Source organism: Neolamprologus brichardi, chromosome 22 (genome assembly GCF_056152115.1).
Source record: "Neolamprologus brichardi isolate AB-2024 chromosome 22, ASM5615211v1, whole genome shotgun sequence".
Lineage (NCBI taxonomy): Eukaryota > Metazoa > Chordata > Actinopteri > Cichliformes > Cichlidae > Neolamprologus > Neolamprologus brichardi.
Genome location: NC_142124.1, coordinates 11,976,257 through 11,996,281, shown reverse-complemented (window position 1 = coordinate 11,996,281; position 20,025 = coordinate 11,976,257). Strand labels below are relative to the sequence as shown.

The 20,025-nt window shown below is 42.7% G+C and overlaps 2 protein-coding genes across 6 annotated transcripts; one reads left to right on the top strand and one right to left on the bottom strand.

Moving 5' to 3' along the window:
• The first annotated feature begins 85 nt into the window (after positions 1-85).
• Positions 86-4,742, top strand: nelfe (negative elongation factor complex member E). Its single transcript, XM_006788065.3, has 11 exons — positions 86-193; positions 483-568; positions 797-866; positions 1,183-1,328; positions 1,455-1,529; positions 1,613-1,650; positions 1,742-2,007; positions 3,272-3,416; positions 3,540-3,594; positions 4,180-4,282; positions 4,380-4,742. Exons 2-11 carry the CDS (start codon positions 494-496, stop codon positions 4,457-4,459), a joined length of 1,053 nt encoding a protein of 350 aa, XP_006788128.1. The 5' UTR covers positions 86-193; positions 483-493; the 3' UTR covers positions 4,460-4,742.
• A 507-nt stretch (positions 4,743-5,249) lies between these two features.
• Positions 5,250-19,997, bottom strand: LOC102787048 (uncharacterized). 5 transcript variants are annotated; one of them, XM_087835092.1, is made up of 8 exons: positions 19,634-19,997; positions 15,065-15,765; positions 13,278-14,912; positions 10,486-13,196; positions 9,767-9,973; positions 9,490-9,684; positions 8,283-8,489; positions 5,250-6,546 (listed from the first exon to the last, which is right to left on the bottom strand). In XM_087835092.1, the coding sequence occupies exons 5-8, from the start codon at positions 9,968-9,970 to the stop codon at positions 5,449-5,451; spliced, it is 1,704 nt and encodes a 567-aa protein (XP_087691218.1). In that variant the 5' UTR covers positions 9,971-9,973; positions 10,486-13,196; positions 13,278-14,912; positions 15,065-15,765; positions 19,634-19,997; the 3' UTR covers positions 5,250-5,448. The 5 variants fall into 5 exon arrangements, with proteins under 5 accessions (XP_087691218.1, XP_087691216.1, XP_087691217.1 ...); XM_087835090.1 differs by having other exon boundaries at positions 13,278-15,765; XM_087835091.1 differs by having other exon boundaries at positions 9,767-9,970; positions 13,278-15,765.
• Positions 19,998-20,025: the final 28 nt, after the last annotated feature.

The following is a 20,025-nucleotide window of genomic DNA, read 5'->3' as shown; positions in this document are numbered from 1 at the left end:
TTAAAAACATTATTACAAAGACTTTTATAAGATAAAACGTTTTATAAGTTAGAAATGTCGTTTTTTGTGCTTTTTAAAATAATATTGTAAACTTTTTTGCAAAAACAAAACAAAACAAAACATAAAGAGAACAACGTCACATTTACGCGCCGGTGTTTTTCTTCCTATTAGCCATTGCAACTGTTTGAAGCAGGTAAGCGATTAAAACAGATTCAAATAATGGACATTTGTTTATTTTATAGCTCCTGTAGGACTTCACTGGTATCTTGATATCGAGGTAGACTTCGGATTTACACCCTGTCTGGATTGAGTGAACAGTTTTTTCATTTTATCTGAAAGAAGTCGAGTTGTGGTTTCTGGCTAATTAGCTTGTGGCCAGCTGGTGGTGGTAAATCAATAGGGGAATCCGTTATTTTTTGTTTACCTCTCTTAAAATAGTATTTTTTTTCTTCTTTCATTAAAACATGTTTTCTGCATTTTAGTGATTGCCATCATGGTGGTGTTTCCGAGCTCGCTGACGGAGGAAGAGGAGGCTTTACAAAAGAAATATGCTAAACTCAAGAAAAAGGTATGTAAGGTGAAACTCAATGCTCTTTTTGGTCTGTACTAAATTGTGGAACATTCCAAACAGGAAACCATCCCTTTTTCATAATATAAGCTTCCTCTTTGCTACATTGTTCAGAGATTTAATATTTCACCCCGCTTCCAACATCGAAGACACACGTGAATATGTAAAATAGCTTTACTGAAGACTAAAATAAAGCTTTGTATGTACACTTTTTACCTCTCTGTTCAGAAAAAGGCACTGGTTGCTTTGAAAAAGCAGAGTTCAACCAACCAGACAAACCAGAGTGGCTTGAAACGGAGTAAGTGCATCCAGCTAACCGCTGGATTTTTTTTTTTTTTTTTTTTTTACTCAATCGCTCTGGTCTTGCTTATAATAAGGCTGTAATAAAAGTAAACATCAACATTATAATCTGAAGCACCAGCAACTATCTGGAAAAATCTGACTAGTCATATATGGGACTCATAGGTTTATACTGTAAAATTTAAACATAACACCAGTAGAATATTTGATCTAATCTAAGACGTGTATTTTTTATTATTGTTCATTGGAGTGGCTTGATTTAAACACTGGTTGTACTGTTATTTACTTTTTTCTGTTTCTTTTCTTTGTCAAAGCACTGTCAGACCAGCCTGTTGTTGACACTGCAACAGCAACAGAACAAGCAAAGATGCTCATCAAGTCAGGGGCCATCAGTGCTATTAAATCTGAGAATAAAAACTCTGGATTTAAAAGGTCTCGAATGCTGGAAATTAAGCTCAAGGTGGGATGTCAGTAAATACATTGCATGACCTGTAATTCTTATTTCTGGCATTTACGAGCAGTTGTGAAATTATTATTAAACTCTCCTCCTCACATGTGGTTGATTTTTGCTCTTCATGTCTCACAGGACCCCGAAAAAGGCTCAGTTCCTGCTTTCTTACCATTCCAAAGGAGTGTCTCGACAGATGAAGACCAGCCTGAGGTATAATACAGGACATTAAGCATTGCTTTACCACTTTGTTTCTGTTAAATTTAATATTGTCATATTTTTTTGGTTTCTTCTAGTCTGGAAAAAGAGCCCACAGGAAGTCTCTGTATGAGAGGTAAATTCCAAATCCATAACGAACAGCATGTTTAATATGCCAAAATTCTGTATCTGTGGGTCTAACTTGGTTTCTTTGTTTTCTGCTGCAGCTTTGTTAGTTCAAGCGACCGATACCGAGATGAGGACGAAGGAGGCAGCATGTCATCCAGCCGGGACATGGAGAGAGACAGAGAGCGCGAGCGGGACCGTGACCGAGATCTGGATAGAGAACGGGAAAGGGAGAGAGACAGAGAACGGGACAGAGATCGAGACCGAGGCAGGGAAAGAGACAGGGAACGGGACCGGGAACGAGACAGAGAGCGAAGCCGAGACAGGGATCGAGACCGGGAAAGAGAGAGAGATGGACCCTTCAGACGTAAGTAACCATTTTCTGTTATGAGAACTTTAGACCTAATGTTTGTCTCTTTGCATTTTTTATTTCCATATCTTCAGGAAAAAAAATCAGATGGGGAAATAAAAAGATGGGGCGATTGTGGTTCAGGGGGTTGGGAAGCTCATCTTGTAACCGGAAGGTTGCCGGTTTGATCTCCAGCTTTGTCTGTCTTGGTCGTTGTGTCCTTGGGCAAGACACTTCACCTACCGCCTACTGGTGATGGCCAGAGGGGCAGATGGCGCGATATGGCAGCCTCGCTTCTGTCAGTTTGCCCCAGGGAAACTGTAGCTCACCTCCACCAGTGTGTGAATGTGAGGGTGAATGAATAGTGGAATTGTAAAGCACTTTGAGGGTCTCGAAAAGCGCTATATAAATGCAACCCATTATTATTTAGATGTGGCTGGCCAAGGCTTGCTTATCTTTTGTAATGTACTATGTCAAGAGTTTACAAATTCATCCTTGACCATGTCTGCTTATTTCTCATCTTACTGATAGGCGTAAAAAGGTCAAAATCAAATTAGGGGTTAAGAAATTTTAAGGCTGATTGCCTTACAGACGAAACACTAACCAGTTCTAACCAAAGATTATGAACATGCTGTCAGAGAAACCTGTTGGAAGATACAAGAAGAGAAAAGATGTGTTAATATAATAGTTAAGGAGAGGGTAGGTGCTCAGTTCATCGTGGGAGGTCCCCAAGTAGCCTTGGGCTTTAAAAACTGAGAGATTGTTCAAAATACCTAATCCAGACCTGAGCACAAACTAATCTAGTCTGCATTTTCTCGAGCAAGTGAAGAGAAGCTAACTGGAGAGTAATATGATCTCTCTCGGATTCCTGTCACTGCTCTTGCTGCAGTGTTTTGGATCATCATTCTTTCCAAAGTGGTTATTTGAAAGAGGTTTAAAGAGGTTTCCACTGTGATATTCTTAAAAGATCCAAAAATAGCCCTGGTTTGTGTACTTCTAGAAAGCTTTGTGGGAATAGCTTTGCTACAAATCCAATTATTGGCAGTTATAAAGTGGAATTAGTTTGTGGAAACGTGTTGACCAAAACGTACATGTTAATACAATGAAGTCACTTATTCTGTACACAGTGCTGCGTCCATACTTCTCCAGTAATTTTTATCTTATTTTTTTTAGTTAATTTTTTTGTAATACTTATGGAAGAATAAAATTGTGACAAAACAAGCTACATTAAAAAAACATTGCTGGTTTATGATTAGTCCCTGTCTGCTTTTTTCACTCTCAGGGTCAGACTCGTACCCAGAGCGCAGAGGAGTGCGAAAGGGGAACACCGTTTACGTTTATGGCTCTGGGCTCGGCGAGGACAGCCTGCGCTCGGCTTTCTCTCAACACGGAAACATCATCGATCTCTCGATGGACAACCCACGCAAGTAAGGAGGCTTTAAACAAAACTGTGTGCTCATAAGTGTCATTTCTGCCTGCATTTTCATGCAGTAATATAAATAGTGTGACGATGATTTATTCTTCCTTTTCTGTTTTGTTCTTCTGTCCAGTTGTGCATTTATCACTTTTGAGAAGATGGAGTCTGCAGACCAGGCTGTTGCTGAGGTTGGTGCTATCTTTCTTTCTGCCACTCAGCTGTTATGTCTATTGTGTTTGTTTTTGTTTTTTTCAGGTATTGATTTGGTGAATGTCTAAATTGCAATACAGGCAAAGCTGTACCACAATAAGACTTTACATCTTCTTTGATTAGGTGCATGGTCAGCATGATCCTTCGAGTTGGCATAACGTTATCATACTGTGGCCCAGACAGTGGTTAAAACGATTAAAGAATTTGGAAACTCCTTCAAAGGACAGTTATCTTATTCAGTTGAATACAAGCAGCTCAGGGAGGACAGTATATCTTCCAGCTACCTGGGTGGTCTCAATACTGATTACTGCTTGGCTTCAAAAATGAGCAACTTCAGTCTAAGAAATCATCCAAAAAATCCAATTATTAATTTAAAGGGGGGAAAAAGTAAATACAACTCTTTGGTATGTCCACAAACACGCAGGGTCTTTGCCCTTGTGGCCTTCATCAGAGCACAATAATGACTTAATGATAAAGACTTGCTGTAGTTTTACAGGCGCCTGGTTTATTTCTACACAACAGACTAAAAGGCTGAACTGGCTTTGCTGTTTTTTGTTTCACAGTTGAATGGAACCACGGTGGGAGACGTTCACATCAAAGTCAGCATCGCCAGGAAGCAGCCGATGCTGGATGCTGCCACTGGCAAATCTGTGTGGGCTTCACTGGGTAAATACAGCACTTGTATTGTGCGTTTAGACACTGATCAAACAGCTTGTGGTCTGCACAGCGTGGATTAACTGTCACCCCTATCTTTCCTTTACAGCCGTGCAGAACAGCACTAAAGGCTCCTACCGGGACAAAAGGAACCAAGTGGTGTACAGTGAAGATCTTTTCCTGGGGTGAAAAGTCCATGTTTTTGTTGCTCTGTTTCTGAGCTGCTAACCTGCTGCATGTGCTTTGTATAAGACATAAAAGAATATCAGTAGCCTTTTTGATCAGAGCATTGTAGTTACTCTAGGCTGGATGTAATGCTACATATGCAGCTTTGCATGTGAAACTACACATCTGAGCTCAAAAAGTAAAAGAATTGTATTTGTGAATGTTTTCTTTTGTGTAGGTCACTCATTCATATTAAAAAACATGTGACTTCTGATTTATATATTAAATGACTCAGTTTTGACTCTTCTGAGATGTGCCCTGCTATCTGTTTTCATGGAAAAAAGTAGACTCATTATCCTCATTGTCAGCTCCATGTTTTTTATTCTTGGACTAATCTGGAGTAGAATTGTATGAATCTAACCCTTTCTTATCAACCATTCAGCTCATGCTCTACAATAAGCCAGTTTAGCTCCTGTCCTTTCTTCTGATTGGCTACTCCTTGCAAAAAGGTGTTGGTGGGGTTTTAGTGGAGTAACTCGAAACAGAGAAGTTTCTCTCTAGCTGTTTTATTTACACTCATTCACAGAGTCTTTGACTTGCAGTCAGTCACTGCGCTGACTCCACGTACAACATATTCAAGTTGAAGACTGCAGTTCTGAGTCAAAAACAATGTTAAAACGAACACTACACAGTAGGAAAAGCACAAGTGTGAATAATAAAAAATATGGACGGTTAAAATTTCCTCTGCTTTGGCTTCGGGGTCCTGGTATTGTTCATGCAGACTCATTGTCACAAACTAAACAGAGCCATCAGATATTTTTATACCAGTGTTTTACTATAATGTCAAGTAACATTTTTTCTTCCTTTTTACTATTAAAAAAAAAAGCTATATGTGAAAGGTCTTTTATTTGGCAGCCAGAATTTAAAGGCATTTATTTTTTAGCACACACTTAATTTCCACATTGTGTTGACACTGATCACATGAAGACCAAATGTAACTGCAACAAGACTTATTACTCAGTAACCAGACATTCTTGCTCCTCCTCTCGTATTCTCCCAGCTGCTCCTCTTGCTCTCTCCCTCTCCTCCTGCTCATGTAGGGAGTTCTGCCCCGTGGTTTTGCCGTGCTGCTCCTTCAGGTGCCGACGTAAGGCAGGCTTGTGGGCAAAGTGGGCGTGACAGTAAGCGCAGCGATGAGGCCGCTCGCCACTGTGGAGGTTCATGTGGTCTATCAGAGTGGATTTTTGGGTGAACGTCTTGTAGCACAGGGGGCACTGGTGCGTTTTGCCGGCCCCTCTGTGCACGGCCATGTGCCGGGTGAGGTTCGTAGAGTGGTGGAAGTGCTTCCCGCAGCAGGGGCAGGCATAGAGCAGGTGAGTGGAGCGGGAGTGGATTGCGAGGGAATGGGCTGAAGGGAAAGTCATGTTGCAGTGCTCGCAGATTACAGGGCCAGCTACGCTGGAAGTAGACCCCACCACGGCGACCGACTCATCACTGCCTTCGTTTGTTCCAACAGTCGTCAACCCTGAACTCCCTTCACCAGCACCACAAGCAGACTCTTCCAGGGAGAACTGGTTAAGACTGTTAGCGGGTATCGGTGAAACCTTTTCCCCCTGTGTGCTACCCATGCTGAAGTCCAACTCTGGGATCTCAACCGTAACAATATTTCTTGATGCCCTCAGTCCTTCTTGGCTGTAGTCCAGGCCAAAGCCACCTCCGGCAGATGTAAGATACCAGAGATCCTGGTGTTGGGTGATGCCTGAAGGTCTTTTCTCCTGAGATGACACCCACCTTTTTCTTTTTAAACCCCTCCCCCTTCCCCTTCCTCTGCTATGGCCCATATTAGTCTCAGAGATTCTTCGACTTAGAGCGCGGAGACTTTCTGCTGAAAACTCTCCAGAACTGAGACCTGCTGGATTCAAGTCATACTCGCCGCTTTCTCCAATCACAACTTCTTCTGTCTCTGAGAAGTTGGTGCCTTGAGGTACCTCAGAGGGAGCTCCTTTTTCCTCCTCCCTGTCTCTGTCAGTGTGCTCATTTTCAGAAATATACACTCTTAACATATTGTAGTTCTCCTGTCTGGCCTCTTCATCCTCATCTGATGCATTGACCTGTAAGAGAAGTGCAGACTTAGTGAGGTGTCTAAGGCTTCAACTAAAGATACCCGGAAACTACCAGAATATCCATCAAAATACCCATGTGTGCTTCAGACTGCTTAATCCAAACCAAGAGCCAGTATATGAAGATTTTTCCTCTTTACTTTTAACACTACTCCCATAAAGGCGAGATCTGACGACCTGCCCGGTACGCTTAATGATGAGTTTTTTCAGGATTTTTCTTGTTCTTTCAAAAGTGTATTCTTTGCTTGAATAAATTAAATACCACTTTAGAAAAATAGGACACATGAGCAAAGGCTTCGGTAAATTGTGAGGATTTTTTTTTTGTCATTATCCTTGAGGTCTTTTCCAGCTCTATTCATTAGGATGGACACCTCTGCAACCTTCATCTCCTTAATTGGACCACATGGCTCCAAGTAGCTTTAAGGGAAGCTGTTAGGACTGAAGTTCACTGAATGTTTCCAGGCTGCACCGTGAGTGATTAATCAGGGGGTTAACAGTGTAGCAGATACCAGAGGCCAAAACAGCTCCATCTCACAGGCTAACATTCCCCATGCTTGGCCTAAACCCGACCTCTGACCTTAAACCATAAAAGTGACAAACTAAACACTAAACACGTGCAAGAAGAACCTTTTCGTCTCCTTACAGAGCGATACGTCGGGGTGAGTTATGACAGATTTTGGCAGGACTGTGCAGAACCAACAAGATAAGAAAGTTCAACCAAAGGATAATTTGTACAACTGAAAAATCAGAAACTACAACATGTTCTTTAGGATACAGAAATGACCACAAATATCATTTTTATTCTATTTTGAGTAAAAAAAAAAAGGACTGCCATCCTATTCCAATCTAATTTCCTATACCCCCTCCTCACGGAGACATTTCTTCTGAGACTGCATCCCCTCTGAGGAGACATCTCCCCATGTCTCCACCATAAATCAGTACGCACACCAGTAACAGAGCAAAACTATATTGTCCTAACTGAAAAAGAACAGCGTTCAAATATATATAGTGTTTGTAACCCAAATTATATTTCAGAAAATGCTACAGTCAGGATAATTGACAGTATGATCTTTAATCTGTTAACCAATGCTAGAATAAGAACTAAATTTTTTGAATTACAAATAAACTACACTTTATTTTACTTTGTACAAAAATGAACTAAAATTAAAAAAAATATACAGGAAATGTGTAAACCAGTCCAGAGGCTTTGGTACATGACAGCAACATCCCGAATGCAAGTCTTTGATGTCATGTCTCCCATGCAGCTCTGTCGCCGCCGACAGCATTCAGAAGCAGAGCTCTACTTAGCCGGCAAGGCGTCTTATTTTGAAAATTGACTGTGTTCTCTATGCAGTTTCTCTGTCTGATTTCCTGTCCACAAAAGGCCCCTATATGACAATTCAAATTCCCTAAAAGAAACACTGAAAGCAATAAAAACTAAACTGAAATGCACAAACCTAACCGGGAAGTGAACTGAAACCAAATTCACCTGAAAAATAAATAAATTAAAAAGAATGAAAAATGTAAAAGTAATGGGATGCTTATATCCTCTTTACTGAGTAATAATGTTAGAAATTTTGTTATGATCGACTTTAAATTATTCTTAAAATTAATCTTTTTCCTTACTCACAGAAAAGTCAGTTAGTCTAAATTATTTTACCAGACATCCTGACAACATCCTATGCACAAGTGCAAATGATCTAAAATGTTATTAGAAAAAGAAATACCTTAATGAAGCCCTCATCCAGTGCAGCACTGTCATCAAGCAGCTGACTGCTTCCCTGAGCAGACAATTCGCCGTTGCTCTCCTCCACCGAGCGCACTACGGGGCTGTGGGAGTGCACAGGGGAAGGCTGCCTAGGTGGAGGTGATGTGACTGAATGGACACTGCCGCTGACGATCACTGGCCTAGTTTCAGTTTCCTCTGTGGGCGTCTAGAAAAAGGATAAAATTTGGATGTTTTACGCTGATGTCAGCATTGTTAATATGGAAATCTCCTGTAGCATATTTTATATCCTACAGTAGGTTATATATATCCTATAGGACATTTATATTTTTTGTGTCATTGTCAAATCAGTTTCTTGATGTAAAATTCACTGTTGCCAATAGGGGCAGCACTAATGGGATCCCCTTAAACTGATTTTTAGTTTTAGTTAATGATTCTGTCACTGGTAAGCTAACGTAAGTCTATTAGCCCCATCCAACCAACCAACCACATGACATCATGTTTTGTACTGACAGAAGATGGCGCTAAACGTGTTTTTTAAATTTTAAGCAGCTTCTTTCTTAAATCCAGCTTCACGGACAGTTTTACATCTATGTCGCATTTTGAGACCAGCGCCTGTAAATTAGCCTTTATATGTGTAACGTTTCATGTCCCCTTTAAGATAAGCATCACTGTGCTGACATAGGGCGTTGTGTTGAAAAAATAAAAAGTGTGTTGTACAGCTCTCTCTGTGCCCTTTCACGTGATATACTACTCAATATAGTTGCTTGGAATTTAACCTTAGGTGCTTACAATGACACTCAAGCTTAAATGTTAACCCAATCTAGGTACTCAAAATTGTGGGTAGTATAAAATTTTTACTGATTTTCCACATTTGGTGTGACCTTGACCTTGATATTGGTAGGCAGCTATAGCATCTTGAAAACTGTGGATGCTAGACTGCCAAAAAACTGAGATAAATAAACTGAACCGAGTACAAACAAACAGGATTACAGAAAATCTAGTAAAACTTTATCATTCTAAGTTCTGAGAATGTGCACACAGCTTAGGGTGAAAAAGGTGCAAGATTTCCAGTTGAAAAACCTGTGCTCAGAAAATAAAAAAATTATAGTTGGACTGCTTTACGTGCTAAATTACTAAATAAATATTAATAATTAAACTCCAGGTAAGAAAGCAGGAAGAAATATAATTAATGTCTACTGACTGACCTTCGATTGACTGGGGTTCTTCAGCTGCACATATTTCTCCAGAGCTCCTCTGCAGCGCTCTACGATGTGCTCCATCTGAAGGTAGCTGGCAGCCGTCAGGTAGTTTACGATCTCCTCTGGGTTGAACTGCAGGATTCCAGTGTAGCAAGACTGAAGCAGATCACACACCACTGTGGAGCTGTACAGCATTGACACCTGGAGAAAAATCAGGAACACAGAACAGCTTCATTTAATCTGAATAGGAGCCATAATCTCATGTGTGCTGACGGTGGCCTACCTGAAGCCTGGACGAAGGGTTGAGGAGAAACTGATCTCTCAGGAAGGGTGAGCAGGCAGCCAGCACCACCTTATGTCCCCTGAACGTCTGGTTGTTACTGGCCACGATAGTGATGTCGCAGAAATGCTGGCGGGATCTCAGTGAATTCATGTGCTTCAGGGTCATGTTCCCATGTCCCGGGAGCCGGAAAAACACCAACTCCATCTTCTGAGGAGAAACAAGAATCTGTAGGTGATTTCACTTCGTTAAATACGTACAGGTGAGCCTTTCATAAAAGATTAACAACACAAATCAGTTATTAGACTCACACAGTGTAATGTGATGAGGGTTTAAGAAAGGATATCATATCACAGGTTTGTATTCTGTTTATACTCAAGTGTCCACACTACAAGGTCAATGCTGGGAGCAAAGATTTGGAAAATCCCAGCAGAGGATTGGAAATCAGCTTGTGCTGGGATGGATGGATGGATAGACCAAGACAAGACCAAGAAAAGAGGGTATCTGTCACGGACCTGGTTCCGGGGACTCGGGGTCCGTGAACAGTGTGGACCTTTATTATTATTATTATTATTATTATTATTATTATTATTATTATTATTATTATTATTATTATTGGGTGTATGTTTGCTGCACTGTGCTCTTGTGTTCCATGCTGGTGTGTGTACGTGTGTATGTGTGTGTGTGTCTGCGGGTGTGGTTGGAGAATGAAGGACAGCCACCTGCAGGCCTGATGGGTGTGGCCCTGCCAGCTGCTGGTCACGCCTAGGTTCCCACACACCTGCTTCTGATCAGGCTCGTCGGGGGAGCTACTTAACAGAGCGATGGAGCTTCCTCCGGCGCAGGATTGTTGAGTTAGACGGCATGTCAGTGTCTCAAGTACTGGTAAGTGTATGCCTGCTGGAGTGGTGCCATAATGGCTGCGTCTGTTGTTTTTTCCTCAGGAGAGCGGAACACGGGACTGCAGGACGCACAGGGTGTGCGTAGGCACAGGAGCAGAGAGCACGGAATACCAGCACTTGGGAGAAGGCACGACACAGGAGTTGAGGGAGAACTCTGGAGACTCACTGTGTGGTGTACATTTACCCCCACTGTAAATAAATGCACTGTTCATTGCACTAAGTCCAGCGTTTGGGTCCTTTCTCCAACATTCAGAGAATGTCACGGCTTGCCCTGGCAAACCGTGACAGTATCGAGACCAAGACAAGACCAACACCAACACCAAGTCGAGACAAGACCAAGACCGAGACAAAAAGTCTTTAAACTGCATCCAGATGCTTCTTCGTTTACTGGTGTCAGGCATATTTATGTGTTTTTGCTTTCGCACAGCCCTCCTCACTCACTCACTTACTGAGAGGACAGACGCACGGTCCACTTGACTGTCGTGTCTCTCACCCTCTCTGTTTTTCACATAATGATATTATCCTATATCCTCGCATGTGATTGGCAACAATAAGGAGGGATTGGAGCATAGTTGAGCCACTGTGTGAGAGCTGAGCAGCGAAAGGAAATTAAGTGAGGAGCCGGCTCTCACTCAATGGGAGTCGACTCTTCAGAGTCACTACAAAGCACTCTCTAAGCACGGCTTTTAGAGCTGAAGCTTTTGCGCATCACACATTATCGAACGTGTGTGTCATGGATACTGTTGACTCCAGAAGCGGAGGCAGACATACACCTGGGGCTTAGTATGCGTTGAAAATGACTGAAAGATTAATAGGCTCTGTTTTGAGTTTTGTTCAAAAAAGAATGACTTCATACAGGAAAACAATACATATCACATATGCAGGACATCTTAAACTAGTTTTTTTAATTAAGCAGCAAGGCAGAACAAAATCAGGCTTGTATCAAGACACGAGGATTAAACCAATTCAACCAGACCCAGAACTGATTCGGAATTAAAACAGGACTACAACAGTTCAAAATCAGGACTACTTAGGACTTAACCAAGACAGAAGCAGAATCAAAACTAGATGATAGTAGCACTAAAAATCATCATAGACCTGCACTACACTTGTTTTTTAATTCTACTAAATTGCACTATTTAGATTCAGAAAAGTTTATATAACTATTTAGCCTTGTTGTGCAAACAAACCTACATAACTTAATAAATATAGAATTTGAAAAGTAACAAATGGTGTCTAAAAAGTTACACTAGGTAATAGATACGTTCTGATGAGTTTTGGCTCAGCTCAGAATGGAATAGACTGGCGTTTTCTTATTAATTAACAATAAACTTAGTGTATATGTACTCCTAAAGTTGATGAAAATAATAAAAAAGAGACAGCTCTCTCTCTCTCTTTATTCTGACATTTAACTAATTCAAAAGATATTTCAATATTTATTTATCTAAAACAAAACAAGTTTACTCTAAATTGATGTTTAACAGTAAAAAAAATGTTTTTATGTTTTCTCCCTAAAGCGTATGTAAATATCTGGTTTCAACTGTGAATATACTGCTGTGTATTGAAATGTAAATATACTGAACAACATACAAAGCATAATATATAAAATAACATCTACCTGAGTTTTTTCTTTGAAAGAAGCCCCTTATGTCCATTTTTGTGTACATCAGTACATAACTGAAACCGATTATAGTGCTTTGTCTAGCTGTGGAGAGTAACAACTGAAAACACATGCGTAAGTGCTGTGCTCAGTTGCTTAGTGCCTGAGCTCGTATCATACCAAAATTAGGGGGAATTTATGACTGTGCGCTATGTGCTTCAAATATTGTGTGTAGTTTTTATTTTATACAGTTGTCAGTCAGGCATCTAACTATGAAACAAATTACACTCCAAAAGACCCTGGGCTTCTGAAAAAATGGCCCAGGCTTAAGCCCAGTAAGCCACCCCTCCCGCTCCGCCAATGGTTGACTCCAAATCTCCCGAACACTATGTCGATCTGAGAAAGCAAGACCAAAGTCTGTCAAGACCAAGACCAAAGTCCGTCAAGGCCAAAGTCCGTCGACACCAAGACGAGACCAAGACCAAAGTCTGTCGAGACCATGACCAAAGTCCGTCGAGATAGATAGATTTTTTTGGGGGGGAAGGGGGGGGTGAATCCCAGTAGATCGGCAACAAGCTCACAGGAAGGCAACAGTAAATCAAATAATGTTACAACCAAGGTATGCAGAAGAGCACCTGTGAACAAACATGCCAAGCCTCAAAGCAGCAGACCACACTGAGTGCCAAAAATGGAAAACAGAAGATTTGAAAAATGCTGCCTGTGTCACGGTTGAGTATTGAGTGGACTCAGGCGCGGAGCTCTGAAGATCGGCAGTGCGTTTATTTACAGTGAATAAAGGTTGACAATAGTTAGAATGTGCACTAATAATAGTGGGTGCGTCCTCCTTCCCGTGCTCAGACTGTGCGTGGTAGTGAGTGCCCGTCTCTCTTCCAAGTGCTTCCTTGTGCTAGTGAATCCTCCGTCCCAGTTTCTAGTTGCACACAGACAATAGTAAGGATTAATTAAGTTGAGCAGACGACACTGAGCGAACACGAGCAGCTCATAACACTACCAGGCTTAGTGCAATACTCCAGCGCTGTCTGTCGCTCAGCCACACCATTAAATAGCCCTGCCCAAGACGGTGGATGATTGGCAGCAGCTGGTGAAGAATCTATTGCAGGTGAGGCAGCTCAGGGCGACAGCACTTCCGGGTCAGAGGCCCCTTGTTGGTAGGTGACCTCCGTAAACACCGCAGTGGAGCCAGAGGAAAAACAGAGCGAAAGAGGAAAACACACACATGCATATACACACAGGAAGATCGACCGGTCAGGGCACCGTCCGACCCTGACAGTACCCCCCATGTAATGGGAGCCTCCCGGCGGCCTACCAAACTTGTCAGGGTGCCGGCGGCAGAATTCTCTCACCATGGCGTCATCGAGAATTGCGGACCACGGCATAGGAACGCTCTTCCAGACCATACCCATCCCATTCCACCAAAAACTGAAAGCCCCTACCGCGGCGCCGGGCATCCATAATGCGGGTGATGGAGTACGCCGGAGCCCCATCCATAATCCGGGTTGGGGGGGGGGGGTGTACAATGGGCTGGTCCAAACAGGTCTCACCTGAGAGACATGAAAAACGTTGTGAGTTCGCATGTTACGAGGCAGGCTCAACCGAACCGTCACAGGGTTCAACACAGCTTGGGTGGAAAAAGGCCCAATGAACCGGGGAGCAAACTTCTTTGATTCAGTTCTGCGTGGAATGTGTTTGGTTGACAACCATACCTGCTGACCCACCTGGTAGTCCGGATTCGGGGTGTGGCCAGTCTCTTGTTTTGGTCCGCTGTTCTCAGAAGGGCTGCTCTGACGGCACGCCACATGTGGAGCTGGACAGATGGAACAGCCAATTCTCCCTCAGTGATGGAAAGCAGTGGGGGTTGATAGCCCAAGTAGGCCTTGAACGGGGATACTCCGGTGGCTGCTGACGTGCTGGAATTGTAGGCATATTCCACCCATGTATGCTGCTCGCTCCAAGTCGACTGATTGGACGAGACAACACAACGAAGCATAGCCTCCAACGCCTGATTAGCCCGTTCATTCTGACCGTTGGTTTGAGGATGGAAGCCTGATGACAAACTAACCTGGGCCCCTAGCTCAGCACAGAACTCCCTCCACACCCGGGAAGTGAACTGGAGACCCCGATAAGAAATGATGTCCCGAGGGATGCAGTGGAGCCGGAACCGGTGCTGCGTGAGCAGTCGGGCCATCTCCAGGGCAGAAGGAAGCTGTGGTAGGGCTATAAAGTGGGCAGCCTTGGAAAACTGGTCAACGATCATGAGTCCAACAGTGTTACCTGAGGACAGAGGCAGTCCCATGACAAAGTCCAGAGCAATGTGCTACCAGGGACGCTTGGGCACAGGCAACGGGCGTAGGAGGCCAGCGGGCGGAGAGTTCGGCATCTTATTTTTAGCACACACAGGACAAGCCACCACGTACTCCCCCGCATCCTGCAACAGAGTGAGCCACCAAAACAACCGTCGTAGGACAGAAATAGTGCGGTTCTTACCCGGATGGCAGGCAAAATGTGCGGTGTGTGACAACTGGAGCACCTTACTGCGTACCGACGCAGGAACAAACAGCCTGCCCTCCGGGCCCGTACCGGGGTTGGCCTCTTGCCGCTGAGCGTCTCGCACGATCCTCTCAATCTCCTAGGTCAAAGCACCAACACAACACAAGGAAGGCAGGATGGGCATGTCCTTCTCATCGCCCCTGGCCTCAGGCGCAAACTGTCGTGACAGTGGCGTTGGCGTTGCAAGATCCAGGTCTGTATGTGATGGTGAGGTTGAAGAACAGTGCCCACCTGGCTTGTCGAGCGTTGCGGCGCATCACAGCCTGGAGGTACGCCAAGTTCTTATGGTCAGTCCACACCACCACCGGGTACTTGCTCCCTTCCAGCCAATGTCACCAGTCATCCAGGGCCAGTTTTACTGCGAGTAGCTCCTAGTCTCCAATGTCATAATTCCGTTCTGCAGATGACAACCGGCGAGAGAAAAAGGCACATGGGTGCATTTTACCTTCCACCTGCTGCGAGAGGACGGCCCCCACCCCAGAATCCGAAGCGTCAACTTCCTAGAAGAACGGACGGTCGAGGTCAGCCTGCACCAACACCGGCTGATGAAAACAGGTCTTTAAGTCGTGTGAAGGCCTGCTGGGCGTCCAGAGACCACTGAAACTGCAACTTGTGAGATGTGAGGTTAGTCAATGGTAAGGCTATCTTGCTGAAGTTGCGAATGAAACGCCTGTATAAGTTAGCAAACACCCGGAACTTTTGTAACTCTCTGCGGCTGTTAGGCTCTGGCCACTCAACCACCGCCTTGACCTTAGCTGGATCCGCGCACAGCCGCCCCTGCTCCACAATAAAGCCAAGGAACGACACAGTCGGAACATGGAACTCACATTTCTCAGCCTTCACAAACAGACGATTCTCCAACAGGCGCTGCAGCACGAGCCTCACATGCTCCACATGTTCCGCCTGGTTCCGGGAAAACACAAGAATGTCGTCTAGGTAGACAAAAACACAGTGGGTAATGAGATCCCGCAACACATCATTAATCATGGCCTGGAAGACGGCAGGGGCATTGGTGAGCCCAAAAGGCATCACCAGGTATTCAAAGTGCCCAAGGTGAGTGTTAAATGTCTTCCATTCATCCCCCTCACAAATCTGCACCAGGTGATAAGCATTGCGGAGGTCCAGGTTGGAAAAGACCGTGGTGCCTTGAAGGAGCTCAAAGGCGGACGCAAGCAGAGGCAAGGGGTACTTGTTCTTAATGGTGATCTTATTCAATCCCCGAAGTCAATGCATGGCTTGAGCATCTTGTCTTTTTTCCTCCACAAAAAAAAATCACAAAAAAAAATCCTGCGCCTAAGGGTGACGTGGAGGGTCGAATTATACCGGCCGCCAAGGAATCATTAATGTACCGTTCCATCAACTCCCGCTCGGGCTTGGAGATGTTATAAAGCTGACTGGTGGGTAAGGGAGCGTCGGGAATCAAATCAATTCCACAATCGTACGGCTGGTGGGGCAGAAGCGAGGAGGCTAAATCCTTACTGAAAACCTGGGCCAAGTCGTGATACTCAGGCGGGACTACTGACAAATCAAGAGAGTCAACGGGCTCCGCGGAGTTAGCAACTGCCGCACCCAGCAGCTGGTGAAGAATCTATTGCAGGTGAGGCAGCTCAGGGCGACACCACTTCCGGGTCAGAGGTCCCTTGTTGCTAGGTGGGGGTTATAGATTAATAAAGATATTGTTACAAAAATGTAACACTATGTATGAGTCTCGACAAACTCAAGAAAACTTCAGATCCATAAGAAACAACCCAAAGAGTACAAAGAGCTACTGAGATCTACTGAACACCTGATATATGAGGTGTGATCAAAATGTCCAGAAACCTGCCAGTAATAACCCTAAACCTGGCTGATCTGCCCTTCGGGGTTATCGTCTCCTGCACCTCTGATCTGGCCTCAGCCCAGCTGCTTTTTATGATAACTTCCTGACAGACACATTGCTCGCTCTTTCAACCTAACTGGACAACCCTAACTAGATATCGTTCAATACTTTTAAGTAATCAGGCAAAGTCTATGATTTTTTAAAATGTGCCTGTTCCTGGAAACTTTTCTCTGACTTCAAAGACACACTCATTAAAGACGCTCTTTTATATTGCTGGCTTTATTATTGGATAGCTGAAATGTGGTCCAATTATAGGAGTATTTTATGTATTTTTTTTTCTAAATAAAATATAGACTGGCTTTTTCTGTAAATATTTTGTTTACAGAGAACTGACAGTGACAAAAAGCACCTCCTTCAGCTGCACATTTCATAAAAATCACACACACCTTCTGGTCTCAAAGTGTGTAACAAATGTGGAATGTGTTACAGATAATGAGATCAAACAAGGACAATGCAATACTGCCTATTGCCTAATAAAGGAAGCTTCCTAAAAAGAACAAAGCGCTGCAGAACAGGAATCAGCTGACGGTTTGTTTGAATAACAAATCTTTAAAGGGGAAATGAAACGAAGAGATCAAAGTGATGATTGTTAATCATCTGCTCAACTGACACTAGGATTAATTACTAATCTGTAACCAAAATAATCCGTTTCATTGATTGTTTTTTGCCTAACAAAAGGCCAAACATTCTCCAATACTGATCAGTCCGTATTTTTTCTATACATCTTAGGGTTTTAGATATTTAAGGTGGAAAAAAAAAGTTCTGATACTTACTGGCCAATATTCTTTCTTTTGTTGGATAACTGTTTCATGTTTAGATCTGTGATTATTGGTGTGAAAGAAATTAAAATGCCACATGACCATTAAAACCATTAATTTGGCAAATAATTGTCTGATTAATACCTTCTTATCTTCACAAAATCGAACTAATGCGAGTAAACTCCTTTTCTGTAAGACTGAGCTAACAGTTGTCAAAATGATTTATAAAATATAGCATTGTACGAAAGTCTTGAGTCTCCCCTGATTTCTTTTTATTTTGCTAGGAAAATGGGTGCAGCGATTTATTAAAATGTATGCAAACTTCCATGGAAAAGCAATAAAAAAGGGAAAAACAGAGCTTGTACATTCTAACAAGCTTTAAAGTCAACATTTGGTAAGATCGGGCTGAACTCTCTTAAGCAGGTTTTCTTGTAATTTATTTAAGTAGTCTTCAGGAATACTTCATGCTTACTAATGGCTCTTTGACAGCCACTTTTCCACTGATATAATTTCTGAACAGTAGATGAATCAACTGGGGGGGGCAAATGCATCTCTCGGGTCCTCTGTCAGGTCTTTGTCAGACTTTCCGATACTGTCTAACAGCTGTAGATTGTTTTTTTCTTCTTTGGACCTCTGTGTTTAGCTTAATCAATTTTTAAGGACACACTGCACACCAAGCCAAGCTATGCCAAGTCTTCAGCTAGTAACTCGTTAGGAATCACCTAGTTCATGCAAAAATACAATTTTATATGTCTGAAAGTGTTATTTTTGGTACTTTTCATAGATTCAGCTAAAAAGAAACAGGAATAAATTATGTGTTAAAGCAAAAGGCACCAGTAACAAACTGCCTCAAGATGAAATTTTAAATTGGTTCTTTGTTAAGTTGTCTGTTATGTGTAGAGACAACAATGGTTCATCCCTTAAGTTAGGAGCCTTTTTTAAATGCTCGAATGAGTCATAGGTCAGTCTTGAGTGGCTTAACAAACACCCGCAAAAAGGTTTGTTGGCATACAGAGAGTAGCAGATAACAACATACTCAATAAACTGAAGCCAGTAATGTTGTGGGTGTAGAGTCTCTTACAGAGGTTTCAGAAAGGAAGATACTGTCCCAGTTATGGTCAGTATTGGCCAATCCTTCACACCCTCCCCATCTTGTGCTGGACAGCCACAGGAGCTTTTTCACTCCACCATGATGGACCTCATAACCATTCCTACCTAGAGCCAACAAATATCACTTCTTTATCACACCTCACCTATTTTCACTTGTAATACCTTGTCTATACAGTACATAATGGGGATAAAAGAAACCATTTAAATGTAATATTGCACTTTGGGTACCTTTTTTAATATACAGTTTACATTTTCTATGTTTCATGTTCATTTAGTCTGCCTGTCTCTCAAAATGTTCAGATACAAGGACTGGACTGAAAGTGAGTGAAAAAACAGAAGACAACATCCAAAGAAATATTTTAGAGTACTATTGCTCAAGATCACTTTAATATAAATAACAAGAAAGCTTGGCTCCTATAAAGAAATAACGGGTGGCTCAAGACTTTGCATAGTACTGTCTCTCAAGATAATGACGACAAAATAAAGGATGAAAACTGGTCAATTAGCACAATAAATATGTAGATTAAACATGCTTCTAGTGGCCAACAAAAAATAAGATATAAATATAAATAAAATCAAACTGAAAAAGACAATTTAAAAAATCAGTGTTTGTAAATAGTGGTATAACACCAACTAAGGTTAAGAGGACCTATGGGACGAAATTATATAATGCAAGCTCACTTTAGTGACATGTTATATTAATGTAATCCACTAACTGATGTGATATAAACAGACTAATTATATCCATGCTTATCCATGTCATGTTTAGGACTTGCAGACGCTGAAAAGTTAGACTGGCTAACATTTGAACTTGAAAAGCGGATATTAAAAAAAGCTTACCGTTTCGTGTGTTTCAACAGTAGTGGAGCCTATAATAAACTAGTAAAGGTGATTATAAGCTGGCTATAACAAACGTTTTTGTCCTCTTTTCATTCCAGTCCAGCTAGCTAACGTTAGCCACTCACTAACAGCTCGCTTTTCGTGTCGTCTCTCCAGTGGCAGCCAAACGAACAAAACCCCCTCAGTTATTGTCAAACTTTGTCGCCTGCTCACCTTCGCCTCTCCTCTCCTTGAATGCCTTGTGGGCTCTCCAGAAAGCAAATCAGAGTTTCTTTAAATGAAGCGACTGTTAAATGAGGAGATGCTAGCCGAACGGGAGCGCTGTCTGTTCATTCCTCCAGACGACACCAGCTTCTGCCTCGGTTTCTGTTTACTTTTCGGCCCCTTTATTTTTTTTCGGAGGGGGGTGTAGGAAGCATACCTCGTGACAACAAACACAAACCGCCCCGTATTTCGCCGCTAAGCTGACTTTGAGTCTGTTTTCGCAAGCGACTTCGCCTCGCGGTCAGCCGTAAAACCAGAGCACGTAGCCTGATTTCTGATCAGCGAGTTTTAAAAAAATTAATGGGCACCACCCCCCTCCCACCATCCACCGAGGGGCGGGA

What these genes read in the sequence shown, in the direction of transcription:
- nelfe (XM_006788065.3), top strand. Translation starts at nt 494, where the DNA reads ATGGTGGTGTTTCCGAGCTCGCTGACGGAGGAAGAGGAGGCTTTACAA. An exon ending in AGGAAGTCTCTGTATGAGAG is followed by an intron (nt 1,651 to 1,741) that starts GTAAATTCCAAA and finishes TTTCTGCTGCAG; the next exon opens with CTTTGTTAGTTCAAGCGACC. An exon ending in GAGAGATGGACCCTTCAGAC is followed by an intron (nt 2,008 to 3,271) that starts GTAAGTAACCAT and finishes TTTCACTCTCAG; the next exon opens with GGTCAGACTCGTACCCAGAG.
- LOC102787048 (XM_087835090.1), bottom strand. Translation starts at nt 9,970, where the DNA reads ATGGAGTTGGTGTTTTTCCGGCTCCCGGGACATGGGAACATGACCCTG. An exon ending in ACCCTTCGTCCAGGCTTCAG is followed by an intron (nt 9,685 to 9,766) that starts GTAGGCCACCGT and finishes ATTTTTCTCCAG; the next exon opens with GTGTCAATGCTGTACAGCTC. An exon ending in AGAACCCCAGTCAATCGAAG is followed by an intron (nt 8,490 to 9,489) that starts GTCAGTCAGTAG and finishes TCCTTTTTCTAG; the next exon opens with ACGCCCACAGAGGAAACTGA.